Genomic DNA, 18,465 nt, shown 5'->3' on the forward strand with positions numbered 1-18,465 from the left:
TTTCTTATTAGGAAAACCCCTTGCAGGAACAAAATTGGATTGTTCTATCATTTGGGATATTTATTTCTTCCTTCCCCGTGTTTAATTGCAACGAGAACACAGATGCTAAACGGGAGAACCCCGGCATGGGCAATGGATATTTAAATCAAATTACCCCATCGGACAAGTTGTAACACAGTATTATCAGTATCATCTGTGAATTGAGACTAGCCACAGTGTATTCTGCGGCTTTATGCTTATGCACATCAGGCGGCGAGGGCTGCGGCAAGAGCTGGCCTGACAGATGCAAGAGGAGAAAGGGAGAAATGCGATGGTATGTACCCAACATGCTCTCGCCTCGTCTTTATGGGCTATTTCCTAACGTAGCTGTCGACTGCTACACCCTAGCCAGCTGGGTAAATACATTTCGCTTTAAACATTGTCTGTCGGTGTGGAGAGCGTAGGCTATCCCACATTTCGGCTCTGCAATTTCATTATGTAGACAGCAGGCCTGGCGTGGTCAGCCCCTCTCTGTGCACCCTAAAGCCCATGTTAACTGTTAATCCTTTGCAAAAAAACCCCACATATAACGTTACAAAATCTTATCTAAGTAAGTAGGTTATGTAAATGAAATAGCTCGAAGGTGCTCTTTAGTAAACTGTGTTTTGATGCCTCTGGACGGGGCAGTTTGGTTGTTATTTATTTGCAAAGAACTTGTCGGTTCATTTGGGTATCAGGCCTAGCTCAGCTGAGCGGTGTGGACTGCCCGTGGTTGCTTTTGACCCTGCCGGAGCTGTTTTGTTTCTAATGTGTGCTCACTTCATGTGACAGGTTATTCGTTTCATTTACAAGCCAATAGTTCCTCTTTCTGTCATGATGTTTGACTCCAGTGAATGAAAATACACATAAGTGAAATTCTGCAGATGGTCATTTGCCCGTTTGTAGATGTTAGGAGCTGACTATTGTATCGGCATTGCATCAGTGCTATAATAATGGAGGCATTACTCAATGCTATAATAATGGAAGTATTATCATTAGTCTCAATGGGGTGAGCAAGTTCAGATTGTATGTGTCTGACTCTGTTAATAAGTTCTTCATTCATTCACTGTTTTGTCTTTGGAGATCAGGCTGATAGCTGCTGTTTCGTTTGGGTTGAAAAACTGAGGTGCCTACATCATAGTCATTTTCATGCTTGTCACCTCTCTCCCTGATCAGCTGACATTGTCCTTTTAAAGAGCACCACTCCCAACATGTTTTCTCATCGGATTAATGTAGTCATTTTGATCCTGGTTTGATATCATAGGTTTTTATCTTGAGATGAGTGCTCCAGAGCTGAAATGAGTTGATTAATCAATTAGTCGATAGATGTAAGATTCATCTGCAACAGTTTGATAATCAAAGCAATGTTTAAAGTGAAGCAATATTTAAGCAAAAGGCCAAAAACTTGTCCAGCTTCTTACATGTGAATATTTGATGGTTTTCTTAGTTTTCTATAAAAGTAAATAGAATATCTTTTTTTAGACTGTTGGTCAGACTGAACAAGCAATTTGAAGACGTCACCTTGGGCTCAGGCAAAATTTACTTTTTTACAAGTTGAAGTTATTTGAGAAAATAATCAGCAGATGAATTCAACAATGAGATCAATTGTTGCAGCCCTAGAATGGATAATAAATCTGCCTGACAATTTATTGAAATTTGCAAAAATCAGTGTGCTTCCTCATTTGAAATTGCCTTTACTTTATTTTGGCTATTGTTAAAAGCTATGGCAGGAGATGTTGTGACTGGTTGGCATTACTGGTCCTGTAACAAGTCTTCATTATGCTTTTGGTGGTGGCTAGATATAATGCCCAAAACTACGGCAGTGTTTGATAACAGCTTTGTGTGCACAGTAATAATATTAATGCAGTGATTTCACACATATTACAATTTATTGCTTTTGACAAATGATCAGACTTGATACACAATCAAGGCCATAGTAATGAACATGGAGATAACCAGTTGAGCTCAAAGAGCCAACACTGGTTGCTGTTCAACATTAAACATTATACCCGGCCTTCACTATTGAGAGGGTCCATTCCTTCATTTGCTTATCATTTGGTATACAAAGGAAATGGGCACAAAATGGAATAAAATGTGCCTCTTGACAATCTCATATTCTGTTATTATTAGAGATCACTCGATTATTAAGAAGGATAGAAATACAAAAAGGCCTTATGCAAAGGCAAAAAAACCCCCACTGTCAGTAACACAAGTCCATTATCACATAAAGAATTTTTAATATGATATGTTTTTATTTTATCATAGCTGCCTAGTATGTACTAGGGTTAAGGGTCTGACATTTGACTGTTTTTCAAATTGTCTTTTTTCAACCCCTTTTTAATTCAAAATGTGTTTTTGTTGATTGCCCAGTTTGTCTGATGTCTTTGTTGTTTTTTGTTTTTTTTGACAGGATCTGATTCATATAAGGAATGAATGAAAGAACCCTCTGCTCATATCACTTCACTCTTATTTATTAAAATCGAAGCCAAGCAGAAGAAAGTGAAATCTGATCTCCTCTGTGGATCAGCAACTTTATGGACAAACATTCAAGTGGACTCTTTTATACAGTGCCTGTTTATGGCAGGATGAGCGTCAGCAGACTATGATGGCAAAAAAGCAAGATGCCCGATCGCCCATTTACAACCTAATTGTGGTGGGTTTGTCAGGAACAGAGAAAGAGAAGGGGCAATGTGGAGTTGGCAAGTCCTGCTTGTGTAATAGGTATGTGCGGCCCAGTGCTGATGACTTCTACCTGGACCACACATCAGTGTTGAGCACCAGTGACTTTGGGGGTCGAGTGGTTAATAATGATCACTTTCTGTTTTGGGGGGAGGTATCGCGGGTTCTTGAGGAGGGGCCTGAGTGCAGGATGCATGTTGTTGAGCAAACTGAATTCATCGATGACCAGACATTTCAGCCACACCGTAGCACTGCTATGCAGCCCTATATCAAACGTGCAGCCGCAACCAAGCTGGCTTCAGCAGAGAAGCTCATGTACTTCTGCACAGATCAGCTGGGCCTGGAGCAAGACTTTGAGCAAAAACAAATGCCTGAGGGCAAGCTGCAGGTTGATGGCTTCCTGCTTTGTGTTGATGTTAGCCGGGGCATGAACCGCAACTTTGATGACCAGCTGAAATTTGTCACAAACCTGTATGGTCAGCTTAGCAAGACTAAGAAGCCCATTGTGCTGGTCCTCACCAAATGTGATGAAGGAGTTGAACGCTACATCAAAGATGCACATACCTTTGCCATCACAAAAAAGAGTCTACCAGTAGTTGAGACATCTGCACGCTCAAATATAAATGTGGATCTTGCCTTCCTTACGTTGGTTCAACTTATTGATAAGGGCAGGGGCAAGCCCAAGATCATTCCTTACTTTGAAGCACTAAAGCTCCAGAGTCAGCAGATAGCTTCTGCCAAGGATCGCTATGAATGGCTAATCAACCGTATAGTAAAGAATCATAATGAAACCTGGCTAAACACCAGTCGACGCATGAACACCTCCCCAGAGTACAAAGAATATGTCTTCTTGGAGGGAACGGCTAAATGCAAGAAGCTTTTTCAACAGCATGTCTACCGTTTGAAACAGGAACATATTGAGAGGCGTCGCAAAATATACTTGAGCACTCTTCCTTTAGCACTTAGTTCTTTGGTGCCTGACCTGGATGAGATAGATCAGCTGAGCTGGTCTGGGGTACAGAAGGTCCTTGAATCCAAGCAGCACTTTGCCCACTGGTTTGTTGTTCTGGAAGACTCACCATGGGAGGATACATCTCACATTGATAACATGGAAGATGAGCGTATCCCTTCAGACCTACTGGAGACTGCTGAAGCAGAGGAACTATTTAATGCCCACCTGGAACATCTGCGTAATGAGTGCAGACGGGCAGAGATGAGGCTGGAGTTTAAACAGAAGTTAGCCTCCTCTCCCTTTGTCACACCTGGTAAACCTTGGGAGGAGGCCCGCAGCTTCATCATGAATGAAGAGTTCTACCAGTGGCTTGAGGAACCAGAGTACTTGGACCTGTACAACCGCCATCAGAAGGAGATGATTGACCGCGCTAAAGAAGACTTCCAGGAGCTCTTACTGGAGTACTCTGAGCTTTTCTATGAGCTTGAGGTGGATGCCAAGCCAAGTAAGGAGAAGATGGGGGCAATTCAGGAGGTTTTGGGGGAGGAACAAAGGTTTAAGGCGCTGCAAAAGCTTCCAGCTGAAAGAGATGCTCTGGTATTGAAGCATATCCACTTTGTCTATCACCCTACCAAGGAGACATGCCCCAGCAGTCCTCACTGTGGAGACTCTAAGATTGAACAACTCTTAGTGTCACGTTTCCCCACGTGTTACCCCTTTTTTGATGTGAAAGCTCATTTTGGGGACACCAAGGCTGACAGAATTAACCTTGTCATACTAGGGAAGGATGGACTGGCCAGAGAATTTGCCAATGAGATTAGGGCTCTCTGCACAAATGATGACTGGTATGTGTTAGACGGGAAGATGTATGAACTGACACTGCGGCCTATTGAAGGAAATGTACGTCTTCCAGTAAATTCCTTCCACACCCCTACTTTCACCCCTCACGGATGTCTGTGTCTGTATAATTCAAAAGAATCCCTCTCCTATGTGGTTGAAAGCCTTGAGCGACTTAGAGAATCAACTTTAGGTCGAAGGGATAGCCAGCTAGCACAGCTGCCAACATCACTGCTTTTAGTCACTAAAAGAGGCGTAGGATCATATGTAGATATAGGTGGAGAAACTGCCTTAAACCTAATAACACAGGGACAGCAGGTTGCAAGGAGACTGCAGTGTAGCTTTTTAGACCCTGCCTCCCCTGGTGTGGGTTATGGCCATAATGTCAATGAGACTCAAATCAACCAGGTGCTGAGAGGCCTTCTGGACATTAGGAGGAGCACATCCTTTAGTAGCAGCTCCCCACCCCTCCTCCCTGAGCCCCCAGGTCTCAGAGACTCTCCTCATCAGCCGGCCCCAGAGGCAGACCTTCGCATCGTCATGTGCTTAATGTGTGGAGACTCCTATGACATTGAGCAGCTCCTGTCCCCTTTCCTAATGCATCAGCACTGCAGGCCCATGTCTAATAGTGGCACCTCGGTATTGCTGGAGCAGACAGTTGGTGGACACAAGCTGGCTATAGAGCTCTCTCTGCTCTCATACCACGCCTCTTTCACTTTGCGGAAGAGCAGGCTAGTACACGGCTATATTGCTGTGTACTCTGTCTCCCGAAAAGCCTCCCTGGAGACCCTGTGTGCCTTCTTATGTGAGGTTCAGGACATCATCCCAGTTCAGCTGTTGGCAGTGGGAGATAGCCAGGCAGAGCTCACTGACAGCGACTATGCCTGTGAACAGCAGATCCAGGGGGAGGAGCTAGCCCATGAGATTGAGGGTCGTTTCAATAGCGTGGTTTGTGGATCTGGTGGGGTGGTAGGAGGCCTGCACAGGATAGAAATGTTCCATTCTTTTCTGATGGAGGTGGTAGAGAAACGCAACATTGTGGAAGCCACACACATGTACGATAATGTCGCTGAAGCATGCACCAATGAAAATGTGTACTCCCCACGCTGCAGTTCTCCCAGTCCTGTCACCATGTTCCTGGATTCAGAGGATGACGTTGAGCCCTCGCCACCATACTATGATGGCACACTCACTTCTCATAGTGGGGGCTTCAACCTGCCTGACTTAGATTCCAGTGACATCTCTGTCATCTCTGATATCAGAGACTTTGAGAACAAACTCAACAACAAAGTACCCCCCCAAGTGAGAGTTAAACCAGGGGTCACTTTTGACTTCCGGAAGGTGAGCCGTAACCCATATATCGATACACTAGGTCATCGTCGCTCCCTACCCTCTGCTGTTACCTGGGTTCCTGGTGGGGATGTGGGCTACGATCCCTCAGACTATGCCGAGCCCATTGACGCAGTTTCAAAACCCCGCCCTAGCAATGAAGAGATCATCTACTCAGTGCCACATGACAGCACACAAGGCAAAATCATCACCATCCGCAACTCCAACAGGATGCACTCCAATGGAAATGGCTCAGACAGCGAAGCAGACAGCAGCTCTCTGGAGCGAAGGAGGAAGTTCTCAGCAGCGGGGGTGAAGCCTCGTCTGTACCGTGACCGCTCCAAGCGGCTCGGCAAGTTCAGCAGCTTTCGTACAAGCTTCATAGGCAGCGATGATGAGATGGGAGCTCTTCCAAAGTCCAAGGAAGATGACTTTGGGACCCTGAAAGGCGAAAGTCTTGTCAATGAGGAGAGTGAGGACCCGAAAAAGAGGAACATTCTGAAGAGCCTGCGACGAACAGCCAAGGTGTGTATTATACCACCCTTTTCTGTTTTTGATCAAGAAAAGGTAGCTTTTTTCATTTACTTGTCCATAATATCATACAGAAGTTGTTGTTAATTATTTAATTGCTTGTTTTTTTAACTGTTTTCATTGATATTGCCCTTGTAAAAAACTAATTTTTTTTCATTTCTATAGGCATAGTAGTGCTATCACAGATAGTATAAAATATATTGAGGTCACTGATGAGTGAGCATGTTGAAACTGTGGTAATTTCTCGGGGAGTATTTAGACATTGAGCTTGTACCTGAATGTTAGGAACTCCTGATTTGCTACTGACGAGGACAAACACATTTTGTTTGAATCCAATGAGCGCCCCTTAGTATCCGCATAATTATCCGTGTTTGAGACACTCAGACTCCTCTGTCATTCATACTTCACAGAAAACAAGGCCAAAGGCCCGTCCAGCTATTCCCAAGCCACCAGAGAGCAATTACTTTGGGGTCCCCCTAGTGAGTGTGGTATCCCCAGACAGACCTATCCCGCTCTTCATCGAGAAGTGTGTCCGCTTCATTGAGACAACAGGTCAGTTGTTTTGTCTTTTACCCTTATTGTGATGCTGTGCATGTGATGTATGCAAAATCTGAGTTAAAGTTTTATTCTGGGAAATACTGACAATGGTCATTTATCCGTTTTTATCCTTCACTATAGGTAAATATATTTTATGAAATTAATGTTATTGATTAGTCACTTGACTAACATGGTTATTGTTAGATCTCCTTAACCCGTGCACCTGTTCATAACCACAGTATGATGTGAAATACAAGGGTTTATTCTGTTAAGTACTCTTTTAGAAACTGCCAGCATCTGTATTGTCATGTCTGTTTGCAATGGGGCTAATGAAGTGTTTGTGCTTTGCTTGTTTCCCACTGTGCCCCCCCACGTCTTCCCCCTTTTCTCTGCTGCGCTCTTTTTTCCTCAGGCCTGAACACAGAGGGTTTGTACCGCGTAAGCGGCAACAAGTCAGAGATGGAAAGCATGCAGAGGCAGTTTGAACAGGGTGAGTTGCTCATCAGACTTGTTTGAACCAGCTGTTTGACATGCAATTATGTGACTGCCTAATCAAAACATAAACAGAGATTTACTAAAGGAAAGTGTCATGCAACTGATTGTTTGGTCCTGATGACAGCTTCTACTGATGGGCTTATTTTCTGTGATCCCTTTAACTCTCTCTCTCCTTGTGTAGACCACGGATTAGACCTAGTGGAGAAAGACTTCTCCATAAACACTGTGGCTGGAGGCCTCAAAAGCTTCTTCTCTGAGCTGCCTGAACCCCTGGTGCCTTGTGCTCTGCAGGTGGACCTATTGGATGCTTTCAGTAAGCAAACACTGCTGGGCTGGGAGGGTCTTTACTAGAACATAAAAGATTATTTCTTTAGGAGGGAAGAGGGTAGGGAAGGTTTTGGCAGACCTGCTTTGCTCTGTTTACACTGTTTTAGGTGTTTGACAAGAATAATTTTCATGGTAGTGTAGCGAGACATTTTAGTTTCAAATTACTGTTTGTGATGATGAGATCTCGGTTTTAATGGTAACTTCTCTCTCTGTGTGTGCAGAAATTAATGACAGAGAACAGAGGCTATATACCATGAAGGATGTCCTGAGGAGGTTCCCCAGGGAGAATTATGATGTCTTCAAATATGTAGTGAGCCACTTACACAAGTAAGTTCCCTGTCTACTGTTTAAATCACTTTCATGGATTTCTTGGTCTTCTGTGGTAGACACCCATCTGTTTGTGTCTGCGCTGTATGATGAGAATTAATAAATTGGTGTCTATTTGTGTGTTTTTCCCAGGGTGAGCCAGCTGAACAGGTTGAACTTGATGACCAGTGAAAACTTGTCCATCTGTTTCTGGCCCACTCTCATGAGGCCAGACTTCACCACTATGGATGCCCTGACTGCCACACGCACCTACCAGACAATCATCGAGACATTCATCCACCAGTGTGCATTCTTCTTTTACAACCAGCCCCTCCTCGACTCCCCCACCGGCCTAGCAGGCCTCCCTGCCTCGCCCACCACCACCCTCAGCGGGAGCTCTGCCTACTCTTGTTACCGCTCCTCTCCTCCCCACACCACCACACACTTCAGCCCCCTGCAGCAGTCCCCGCCCACCACCCCCCAGTCTCCCCTGCAGTCTCTGCTCCCTCCCCTCCACCAGCACCCCCACTCCCACCATTCCCCTGCCGAACAAGAGACACTGTGAGAGCCAGTGAAACCACGTGTGCCCATGATGATGCTGGACCTTATCACCAATTCACACACACACAAAAAAAAAAAAATGTGTGCTTGCACACTACATTTTTGATCATGAACAACATAGGTTAGAAAGTGACTAAGAAACTTCCCTAACCTGCCATTTGTATCCATACTTGTGTGCATCAGGGCAGGCTACCATTATCAGTCACTCTGCCTCTGCCCTCTGAGCCCCTGATCGCCTGGAATATGACATCAGGTCAGAAGTGGAGGACAGAGGTCACTGTCACAGCAAGCCCCTCTTCTGTCAACAGCCACCACTTATCCTATACTACCAAGAAATAGAAACCTCCATGCCAAGCTGGAAGAATTGATTTGTGGCCACCATGTTTATATCTGTGTAACTGTTTTAGTTTTGTTTCTCATGAAAGTACTGCCACTGGATTTTTAGACTGTTCCTCTGTAGGTCCTTTGGGCAGCAGTTTGCTCCATATAGCAGAGGATCCTCTGTCTGCCTTTGGGGTTCCTCTCATCGGCTCTACTTGAGGGGTCAGCATGGGGAAGGGAAGGGGAAGGGATGGGGGGGGGGGTTACATATCCAGGGATGCACTTTAATGTTCACTGTTGTTTTTCCCTCAAAAGGGTTTTTTTTTTCTTGACATACTGTTTTCTTGTGTGTTTTTAATTTCACAGCTCAAACAGCCATACCCATTGTCTCTACAGAGCTCTGGCAGATCAAACTTTGTTTACATCAAACTTGTTTTTGTATCCACAAACTTATCTGAAGCACTTTTTGATAGTGTAGTGTTAAATTTGAAGAAATGCCACATTGATTAATTGTCCATATTGTCTGTTTAGTGGTTGAGTGTGGCATCAGCGCAGGCTTGTGAAACAAGATCCTTTTTGTAAAAACTTGAGTTCTTTAAGTTGATCCAGAGGTCCCATTTTAGGTGGATGGGAAATCTGAATCTATTCATTTTCCTCATTCATCCAGCCATGTGAAAAATAGTTTTCTTTTTAGAGTTTGTCCTCTTTCTAGCTGTTGGTTGATCAGAGTGGATGTTTAGGGAAGTGTGGTTTAATTAGACCATTATGATATCAGAGAGGACTTTGCCTGCCATCAGTCAAGTGAAGGAGAAATTTTGCCATTATTGAATGTGTAATCTAGTCATACCATAACACAACTCTACATTGCCATCTGGTGTCCATGGAAACCAAACGCTTGAAACATGATAGGTTGCTGGATGTGTTGCTGTGGCTGTCTATCAAACCAAGCTCTTTGTATTCATCTAATATTAAGGACCTTTAACTCGGAAGGTTTAGTTTTCTCAACGCACTGTTACTGCTAGTCCTGCTATACAATACGATGACCAGTAGAAGTTACATATTTGTGGATGGGACACATTCAGGAAGGACCACCGGCCGTTTACCTGCTCTAGTGAATTAGTTTTGTGCTGGCATATTGTCCTCCCTTTTCATGGAAAACAAGCAGCACATTTTCAGTGGTAACACTGTTAATGAAGACCTGATCATTTTAACCATTAAACGTATGAGAGGAAGCACTGTCTTTTCAATGGGGACAAGTCAAAATGGACCACCAGACATATAAGTTCTGGATGTTTGTGGCTCTGTTATGGTTCTTGGTTGCAACAATGACCAGACTAGTTAGATCATTGGTTGTAGTAGTATTTGGGATCATCACTTACTGGTACTTTTGGAATCGCAATGCTGTTGGAAGTCAGTCATTTTATGTGTTTATCAGACTAAACTGAGGGCTCTTCTCAAACTGCTCAGAGCTGTAAGCTGTAACATTAAGACTGGCACAGAACCAACCAAGCCAACTGTCCCACTATAACACGATTCCTGGGAGTATAAAATCTTACTGCATCACTTGACTTCTGACACAACCTTGGCAAAAATCTGCTGTTCAATGAGCAAAAAAGTGAGTGCATACTACTCTATAATGGTTGTTTATTTGTATGTTGGGGAACACCACCCTTTAGTCAATGGTAGAAAACATTTCTAGTGTGTATTTCAATGATTGAAAGTCCATTTTTACAATTTTTGTGAATGGTTCAAGGCCACTTAAGTTTAGTGCATGATTTAAAAAAACACCAAGGGGGAAGGATGAAAGCCTCTTCCTGTTTTAAAACATGAAATTAGTACGAGAACAAAACAAATACTAAAGTGAAATAGCTGAAACGTGAAAGTCTATGTACTGTGCACCAAGAGCAAACCATGGAATTTGTCTGACTGAGAATAGTGTTTGAAGATGAAGGCCTTATGTGAACTGTATAATAGTTAATAAATTAAATCTTGTAAAATTGTCCTCAGCTTTCTTGTGGTGCATGTGTTTGTGTCTTTCATTGAGCCTTTTTACGGTTTGAGAGGTACCATCCATTAATGTCACAATTTGTGAACCTCAAGTTTGAAATGAGATTGGAACCTCATTGTTAAAACTGCATTGTCTGATTATTTATTAATTTACAAAGCCACACAAAAGCAGTTAGATTGGTATTGTCACAACAATGGGGCCCAGGCAATCAGGAATATCAAGCATATAATTTTGTTGGTTACAATTTTCAGTATTATGTGAAAATCGACAGTCTTTTGAAAAGCCCCATTTCACCCCGCTGTCATCTGACAAAATATTAGACGGGCTACTATTATCCACATTTCTCACCGTGGAATAGTGGAGGGTGGGTTCAATTATTTTCCTGATTGACAAACACACAACAAGGCATAAATATGTGGCTGCTGCTCCCCAAGGATAATCAGAGGCCATGCTACATCTGTATAAAGCACACTTTTTAACTCTTCTATCCATGCAGCATCCTTCTAATAAACAAGCTTAATGCTTCACAACTCACATTACATGCAGAAAGACCTCTGCTGTAGTAACTAGAAGCTGTAGTATTTAGGCACTGGTGCAGGTGACTCTGAAAAACATCAATTATTCAGAGCATATCCGTCATGAGTGACTGCACTCTTTTGGCAGAATACTTTCGTCACAGTATCCATTAACTTGTGTGGAGGGGAAGGGCATTATAATGTTATGACGCCATCTTGTGGCTGCATAGCTGCAGAGCTAAGAAGAAGTGGGCGTCTTCTTGCCACATCTCATTACTCAGTGAGGATTACCGTGTGTCGTGCTGTCCCGTTTCCCGTTCACTCCTTCCACTTCAGATGGCAGATTCAACTCTGGTCACTGAGGTCAAACAGAAATCTTAGACAACTTACACCACAGCTATGGCGGTGGGTGAAGGATGATGAGCAACTACAGTTCACCTTCAGTCTAGGCGCTTCACTTATGTTCAATATGCTCTTATACTATTTATATGTTGACACACGCTGTGCTATTTTTTACCAGTCTAGTGTATTGATGAACTCTCCAGCCAAATTATAAATGCTGTAGTTGATGACAGCCTGACCTAACAATATGGAACACATTTGACTGAACCTTTCATTGATAATGTCACATTAAGCAATCACTAGAGTAAGAGAGCATATAGTCAATTACTGAACTGAATTTGCTACCCTGTCTTAGTTCTAGGCTGTTCAGTAGGCCTGTTGTTATTAATGGCAGCTGTGTTCAATGTATAACCTGTATGTGGTTCTTGTATATGTCAAGAACACACTCAACCCCCCTGCGTCCTCTGTGTTTGATCAACACACTGTGGCAAGGCCTATTACAATAAATATACATTATTATGTACCTGCAGTTTGTATGACCATATAGACGAATTTACTGCACTTTTAAAGGGGCACTTCAGTTTTACACATTAAGCTCAAATTATTTGTCATGAGGAGTGCTATGCTGCCTGTGAAAACAGTTACAGACTTCAAACTTATTACAAAAAAAGGCAGTGTTACAAACTGGCTGTGTGGAGTTTTAAAGAGATGGCAGTTTATCAGGCAGGGAGGGTCTAATGAAAGATGCTATCAAGTTGCATTATGGGAAGTGTAGGATCCAGTGTTTTCGGGGCTTGACTAGGGACTGCAAGTCAGGATATCGCTGCCTCTGCTGCTTCAATTTTGACCGTCATTTAAAATCTGTTTCTCACAGGCCCCAAACTTTATGGATGTAGAATAGTAAATTCCTGCAGTACCCCTTTAAGTCATCTGTCCATTGTTAAATTCACATAGTGTATGCTTTTATTAGATTCTCATATCTCATTTTCATAATGCTTTGGCCAATTTCATACCGGATAAATGTTTGTATTTTCATACTATGTTTATATTTTATCTTAATATTATTAGCTGAGTATCAACACCGAATACTTTCTTCATATTTTTATATCATTAGATTTGGTGTTGTGTCACATGTCAACCCATCACAGGTTGGTCCAATGATCTGCAAGTATGAAATGCTGCTTCATCTGTTAATTCAATGTGAAAGTCAGTTCAAACATTTTCAGATGATATGCAAACAAACCTGTTGAGAATGACAGAAGCCGTGACGTATGAAAGATAGCTTTATTGCACAAGGTGTTAGAATGATCTTTTTAGTTTTTGCTTTCTTTTCATAGAAAATGTACTTTTGAACACAAGCAATTGCTATAACAAGCAACTCAAACAAACGTTTGGGATACCCTCAACATTTTTTGTTTTTTTTTTGTTTTTGATTTTCATACATTTTTACCTTCAATTTTTCCCTTTTAGCAAGCATGCAATGATTTTCTGAGGATGAACAAAATACAAAATAATGATAATAAAAAAGTAAATAGGACAAATGACAACATCAAAAGACCTTTAAAAAAGAATAAAAATTCAACAAATTAGTATCAAAAACATAAAGGGAAAGAAAAATGTTTTTTTGCCCATTTCAGAAGTAAAATACTTTATTTTTGATACTATTTCAATTTTGAAATTGGGGCATTCAACCCTGATGTGTCCCCTGATTTATTCTGACGAAAATAGCTCTTCATACAAAACTGTGTTTTATGTACAAGACTTAATCTATAAACAACACTGATAAAGGTAGAGAGGATGGATCTAGTATGTTCAGGTGGGTGAATTTTTACTTTAATTTATCTGAATGGGGGAAAAGGGGCGGGAGTCTGAGTGCTTCAGGTTTACAGACCGACTCCAGTCCAGTATATACACAACAGTAGTTTGTGTGACCAAAAGAGCTACGAGTCCCTGATTTCACTTGGCTGAACTGGTTTTAGCCACAGGCCACATACCTTAGTACTGTTTGGCCCCTGGAACCAAAATAAATTTTGACAAAAAAACCCAAACAAATGACAATGAATATTATAAATCAAAATCAACAGACCAACAGATAACCCCTCCCCTAAACAAACAAACAAATAAAGCAAATGGATAAATAAATATAAACCACAAAACACTATCATGGAGATGCTTCAAAAAGACATTCCAATAGGTTCTGGTGTGAATGTACATTAGCGCAAAATGGAGATAAAGAAAGAGGGACATATACAGTACTTCAGACAGGGCAACAACAAAGATATCAATTGAGTGAACATTATATCATTTTCAAAACTGAACTCCCTGACATATAACATTGCTCAACATTATATAATTTGACTTCATTCACATCATGACTGGGATTCCTTCAGCTAGATATCCATTTCTTTAAAGAGCAAAGGTCGGCTGAGTGACATCAAGGCTGGCTGAGAGGCTGGTGGGATGTGTTACTGTATCTGTGACAGAAGCCTTAAGTCTGCAACCCTCCTCTCAACGTAAAACCTATTTGAGGGTCCTCCGTGACACTGATTTGGTTTCTGAATGCAAGCTAGAGTCATATAGCCTATATCCTCACGACCAGACTTAAATAATATTACAGGAGGCTTTCTGTCTTGATTGTTTCCACCGAACACACTCAGCAAAGCAGACCAGGGAGGTTATTATCTGTTCACCCAGCCAGCCTGCCCCTTTCAGGAACTGACACTAAAACTAAGTAGCCTATCTTTCTTTTCCCATCTCAACATGGGGCTTGGAACGGGCCACTCTCTGTTCATACAGGAGCGAAAACACTCTTCTCTTAGTCGGTCTACCTACAGAAACATACAGAACATCCCGTATATATACTAAACTTTTTCTTTCTTTAGTCCAACCTTTTTTAAAATTTCTCTTTTTTTAAATTTCATGATTGAGCGATTGTCTCGTTCTTAAATTTGACATTAACATTAAATTGCTGTATATACTACTACACTATTGTAGTAAATACAATTTATACTTTGTCATAATTTCACTTAAATGTCAATAATATACCTACATAGAAATATATATGTAAATTCTTTATAATACCAAATATTCTCTATTTGTTATGTGAGAAATTATAGCTGGTTCATTTGGGTTGTCATGATTTGATTAAAAACTTAGACACTGTTCAGCTGGAGAGAGATGTGTGGAGAACATTAGTGTGATAGAAATGTTATCCTTCTTGGAAGTGAACCTGAATCATTTTCTTTTGGAATTACCATTAAGAGAAAATTTGCCAATAGCTATTTGGGACTTTAAGAGACACATAGAGGGTGAAAGATACAGTAAGAATAGGGGAACTTAACTGGAAGTCCTGCAAATTGACAATAATACTCAAACTATGGAGGACAGTATGTGTGTGCGTATGAGAGACAGGATGGCCACACAGCTTCATACTGGCTATCGTAGTCTTCATCATCATAAACACAGAGCATTTAGCTCCTCAATTATAGTCAATATTTCCAAATGACCACAGAATCGCTTCCTGTTTTTTTTGCTGTGCAAGTCCCGCGAGAACTGAGCGGAGCTGAGCACCAGCCGGCTGGAACTGTTAGTTGGAGTTAGTAATTCTTTTGTAGAGTCCCAGGTGAACATGAAAAGTAGGGTTAGCTGGGTCTCTGTCTGGGAGAACACCTACCCCGAGGAAAATTAGACAGAACGCAGGGCAGTTCACCATTAGTTGGGTTTAAAGAAAGATGGTTGCATGCCCTTTCTGGCCCAGACTGAAGAGTGCCAGAGTGGGGCTGGCTGAGGAGTGGGACAGCAATGCAAGTCTGTGCAAGAGAGTGGACTACACCAGCGTGTATGACTTGGAGTAGGCCCCCACACTCTGTTTCTGCAGTCTCCCCAGCGCAGAGGAGCTGCTCTCTAGCAGCGAGTCTCTAGAGCCCCCCACCTTGTTACTGTTGGTGGGGTTGCTACTCGTGCTGGAAGTGGAAGCTGTTGCTGCAGTGTTGGAGCTGGGCATGGTGAGAGTCCTTTGGGGCAAGGTGGCAGTGCCCGAGCTCGCACCCAAGCTGCCCAGCCCAGAATGGCCCAGCGTCAGGGCCTGCTGCTTGGCAGGGTCAAGAGTCTTGTGACGGCCCTGGGTGTGATACGCCCGTTGCGTCAGGCTGCGGATTGAAGCTTCCCGCGGTGGCACAGCTGGGCACGGGTCATGTAGCTCCCCTTGCTTGCGGAAGAATGGGTCTGTCTTCATGTAGAGGGGTAGGTTGCAGAATTCACCTGAAAGAGGCAAGAGATGAGTCAGGATAAGACCATACAATGAGGACATTTTGAATTAAATTTTAACTGCTTAAATTAATTATTGCATATAAATGACACTTTTCTTTCTACATTATAACACATTGATGACTTGATGGTTTTGATTTGATTCTTTGTGTGTGGGGCCAGAAACTAAGCCTTGGAGTGATCGACATATCAGCCAGGAAACGTAACTCCTTGCCTCCTTGTGTATAATAACTCATCCCAGCCGACTGTCTGGGATGAGTTATTGAATGGTATAAAATAGTTTCTGATTCAATGTGGATCATTCATGGTGACAGAGTCATTCCCTGGCTTTAAATGGGATTTACCTATTTATCTGCCAAATTATTGTCTAATGAACACAGAGTCCAGTTTATCCCAGTTTATGTTTTTGTGCTTTTCAGGTGCCCTTTTGTCAATTCCCATTTTAAGTCACTGTAAAAAAGATAACTACTTTTGGTTTAGCAGTCTAGTATATATATAAATTATAGAAGTATAAGTATAAAAGTATTATAACTCAAGACAAAGCAGGTATTCATGCAGAATTGTCTCTGCGTGGCTCTCATCTTTTCATACTTACTTTTGTTGGCGCGGTGGGGAATGGGCACAGCCACATTCTTACCGCGGTCATAGTCCTGCGGTTTGGGCGGTGAGGCAGTGAAGCGGCAGATGCCCGGTTCAGACGGCGTGCTGAGGGAGGTCATGCTGTCTGCCGGGTCATTGGTACCTGTGGTCATTTGGTCAGACGAGCTGTCGGAGATGAAACACTCTGTAATGGTGAACTTGGCATGCTGAAGGTGCTCCTCCAGCTTGGCGTGCTCGTAGGCCCTGGCCAGCTCCTCGTAAGTGGAGGAGGCGCTCTCGGTCGACACCATGCTGTTGCGACCCTTATCTGGAAAAACAAATAATAATTTCCTCAGTCATATATTATTATATTATTAATAGACAGAAGACAAGATATTTGGGAAGGCAGTGTTAGTTAAGGTGTGGAGGTTAAAGGAGGAAATGTTTTAAAACATGGAAAGAAAGAGCATTACTAGTACATAAGAGCAACAGTGTCATTATGTCAGTGGTACTGGCTGGGATTGACTCACCTGTGTCTTGCGAGAGGCTGGCGCTGTAGCTGTCACTCTCCGTGGCGGTGATGCCATGAGAGCCCATCGTCCGCCAGTCTGACGTCAGAGTTCGTGCCGAGGCCGTCGACTGGCTCTGGCTCGGCCGGCTCAGCGTCCACTGGCTGGAATATCTGTTCCTGGAGCTGTGGGCTGATTTTATACTCTTCCTAGACACGGGGTCTGAAGAGACGTCACAGTGATCAGAGAACAGCTTGGTAGTACAAAGACTGTGTATCCACTTATTGATTGTCAAGAAGACTAGATGCTGTCTTTACACTCTCATAATCTTCAAGACTGAAGTAGATGTAAGTGGAAGTGCAATTCAAAAAGAGATCAAAGCTTTCGCCTGGATTTATTGGCTCAATCTGCGAAATGTATAGCAAAAATCTTTATTTGAAAAGAAAAACAAACTCACTTGTGCCTGGGCGGATGTCCGACATGTCAATCAAAGGCCCTGAATTCTGGATAAGGGCCTGGTGGTGCAGAGACACGCCTGTACAGAAGTTCTGCGGATTCACTGATTGGCTGAACTCAGTGTCTGTCACTGGCACCGCTGCCTTGTCCTCCCCTGTTGCAGGCAAGAGATGAGGAACAAATATAAATGATCAAATATAAGCTGCTAGAAAATTACACTGTTTATGATAGTTTGTGTTGTTGTCGAGTGCAGCCACATGCCTATCTGTTTGATGCCTTCCTTGTCCTCAATGAGTAGCTGAACACGTGGGATGTCAATGTGGAGCCTTGGTCCTTGAGGAGGGCCCTTAACTGGAGTGTCTATACTGCGATTGTTCTTGCTGCACACACACACGGAAATGACACATATAGTCAGACTGGTGCCTCTTATGAGGTTAACCTATGTGAAATATTGCTTCTTCTATGCAGCAGTCATAAAAACTAAAACTGTGGCCATAAAAGCTGGCTCTTACCTGATAAGCATCTCAGCGAGGCTCTTAGCATCTATAAGAAGACAATATCTTAATTAGATTATAGTTGGCTGTGAAGATAACCGTTTCAACTTGTCACTCTATGTTATATTAATCCATTACATACACTAACACTGATCTCTCTCTCTGAACTCTCTTCTTCGTTCTCTCACCTCTAAGTCGTTTAAGCCTCTTCTCCTTGCGTTTCTTGCGGACTATGAAGAGCAAAGCAACACCCAGAGTAACCAGGATGACGGGAGAGCCGATGGAGAACAGCTTCTTCACGTCATCCCCTTCTCCACGAGCTGATTTAATGGGAGGGATTGTACCTGTGGGGACAAGAAGGAAGGAAGAACATATTTAATACAGAAAAAGAGCAAGAGGTATA

At 42.6% G+C, this 18,465-nt stretch overlaps 2 protein-coding genes across 4 annotated transcripts in view; one reads left to right on the forward strand and one right to left on the reverse strand.

Moving 5' to 3' along the window:
• The first annotated feature begins 2,572 nt into the window (after positions 1-2,572).
• On the forward strand, positions 2,573-8,576 carry arhgap35b (Rho GTPase activating protein 35b). Its single transcript, XM_070917564.1, has 6 exons — positions 2,573-6,340; positions 6,757-6,898; positions 7,296-7,373; positions 7,560-7,691; positions 7,927-8,032; positions 8,165-8,576. Exons 1-6 carry the CDS (start codon positions 2,621-2,623, stop codon positions 8,574-8,576), a joined length of 4,590 nt encoding a protein of 1,529 aa, XP_070773665.1. The 5' UTR covers positions 2,573-2,620.
• A 7,008-nt stretch (positions 8,577-15,584) lies between these two features.
• The window catches only part of LOC139294933 (cell adhesion molecule DSCAML1-like), a 49,885-nt gene continuing 47,004 nt past the window's right edge, over positions 15,585-18,465 (reverse strand). For all 3 annotated transcript variants that reach the window (XM_070916938.1, XM_070916939.1, XM_070916937.1), the window contains 7 exons: positions 18,251-18,406; positions 18,081-18,111; positions 17,830-17,948; positions 17,570-17,722; positions 17,134-17,334; positions 16,620-16,931; positions 15,585-16,018 (listed from right to left, as the gene is read on the reverse strand). In XM_070916938.1, the coding sequence (XP_070773039.1) occupies positions 15,585-16,018; positions 16,620-16,931; positions 17,134-17,334; positions 17,570-17,722; positions 17,830-17,948; positions 18,081-18,111; positions 18,251-18,406 (1,406 nt within the window). The remainder of the gene's footprint in view (positions 16,019-16,619; positions 16,932-17,133; positions 17,335-17,569; positions 17,723-17,829; positions 17,949-18,080; positions 18,112-18,250; positions 18,407-18,465) is intronic.

Source organism: Enoplosus armatus, chromosome 13 (genome assembly GCF_043641665.1).
Source record: "Enoplosus armatus isolate fEnoArm2 chromosome 13, fEnoArm2.hap1, whole genome shotgun sequence".
In the NCBI taxonomy this organism is placed as follows: Eukaryota; Metazoa; Chordata; class Actinopteri; order Centrarchiformes; family Enoplosidae; genus Enoplosus; species Enoplosus armatus.

Coding starts and splice junctions, on each gene's coding strand:
- arhgap35b (XM_070917564.1), top strand. CDS start 2,621: ATGATGGCAAAAAAGCAAGATGCCCGATCGCCCATTTACAACCTAATT. Junction 6,899..7,295: donor CCGCTTCATTGAGACAACAG/GTCAGTTGTTTT, acceptor TTTTTTCCTCAG/GCCTGAACACAGAGGGTTTG. Junction 7,692..7,926: donor GGACCTATTGGATGCTTTCA/GTAAGCAAACAC, acceptor CTGTGTGTGCAG/AAATTAATGACAGAGAACAG.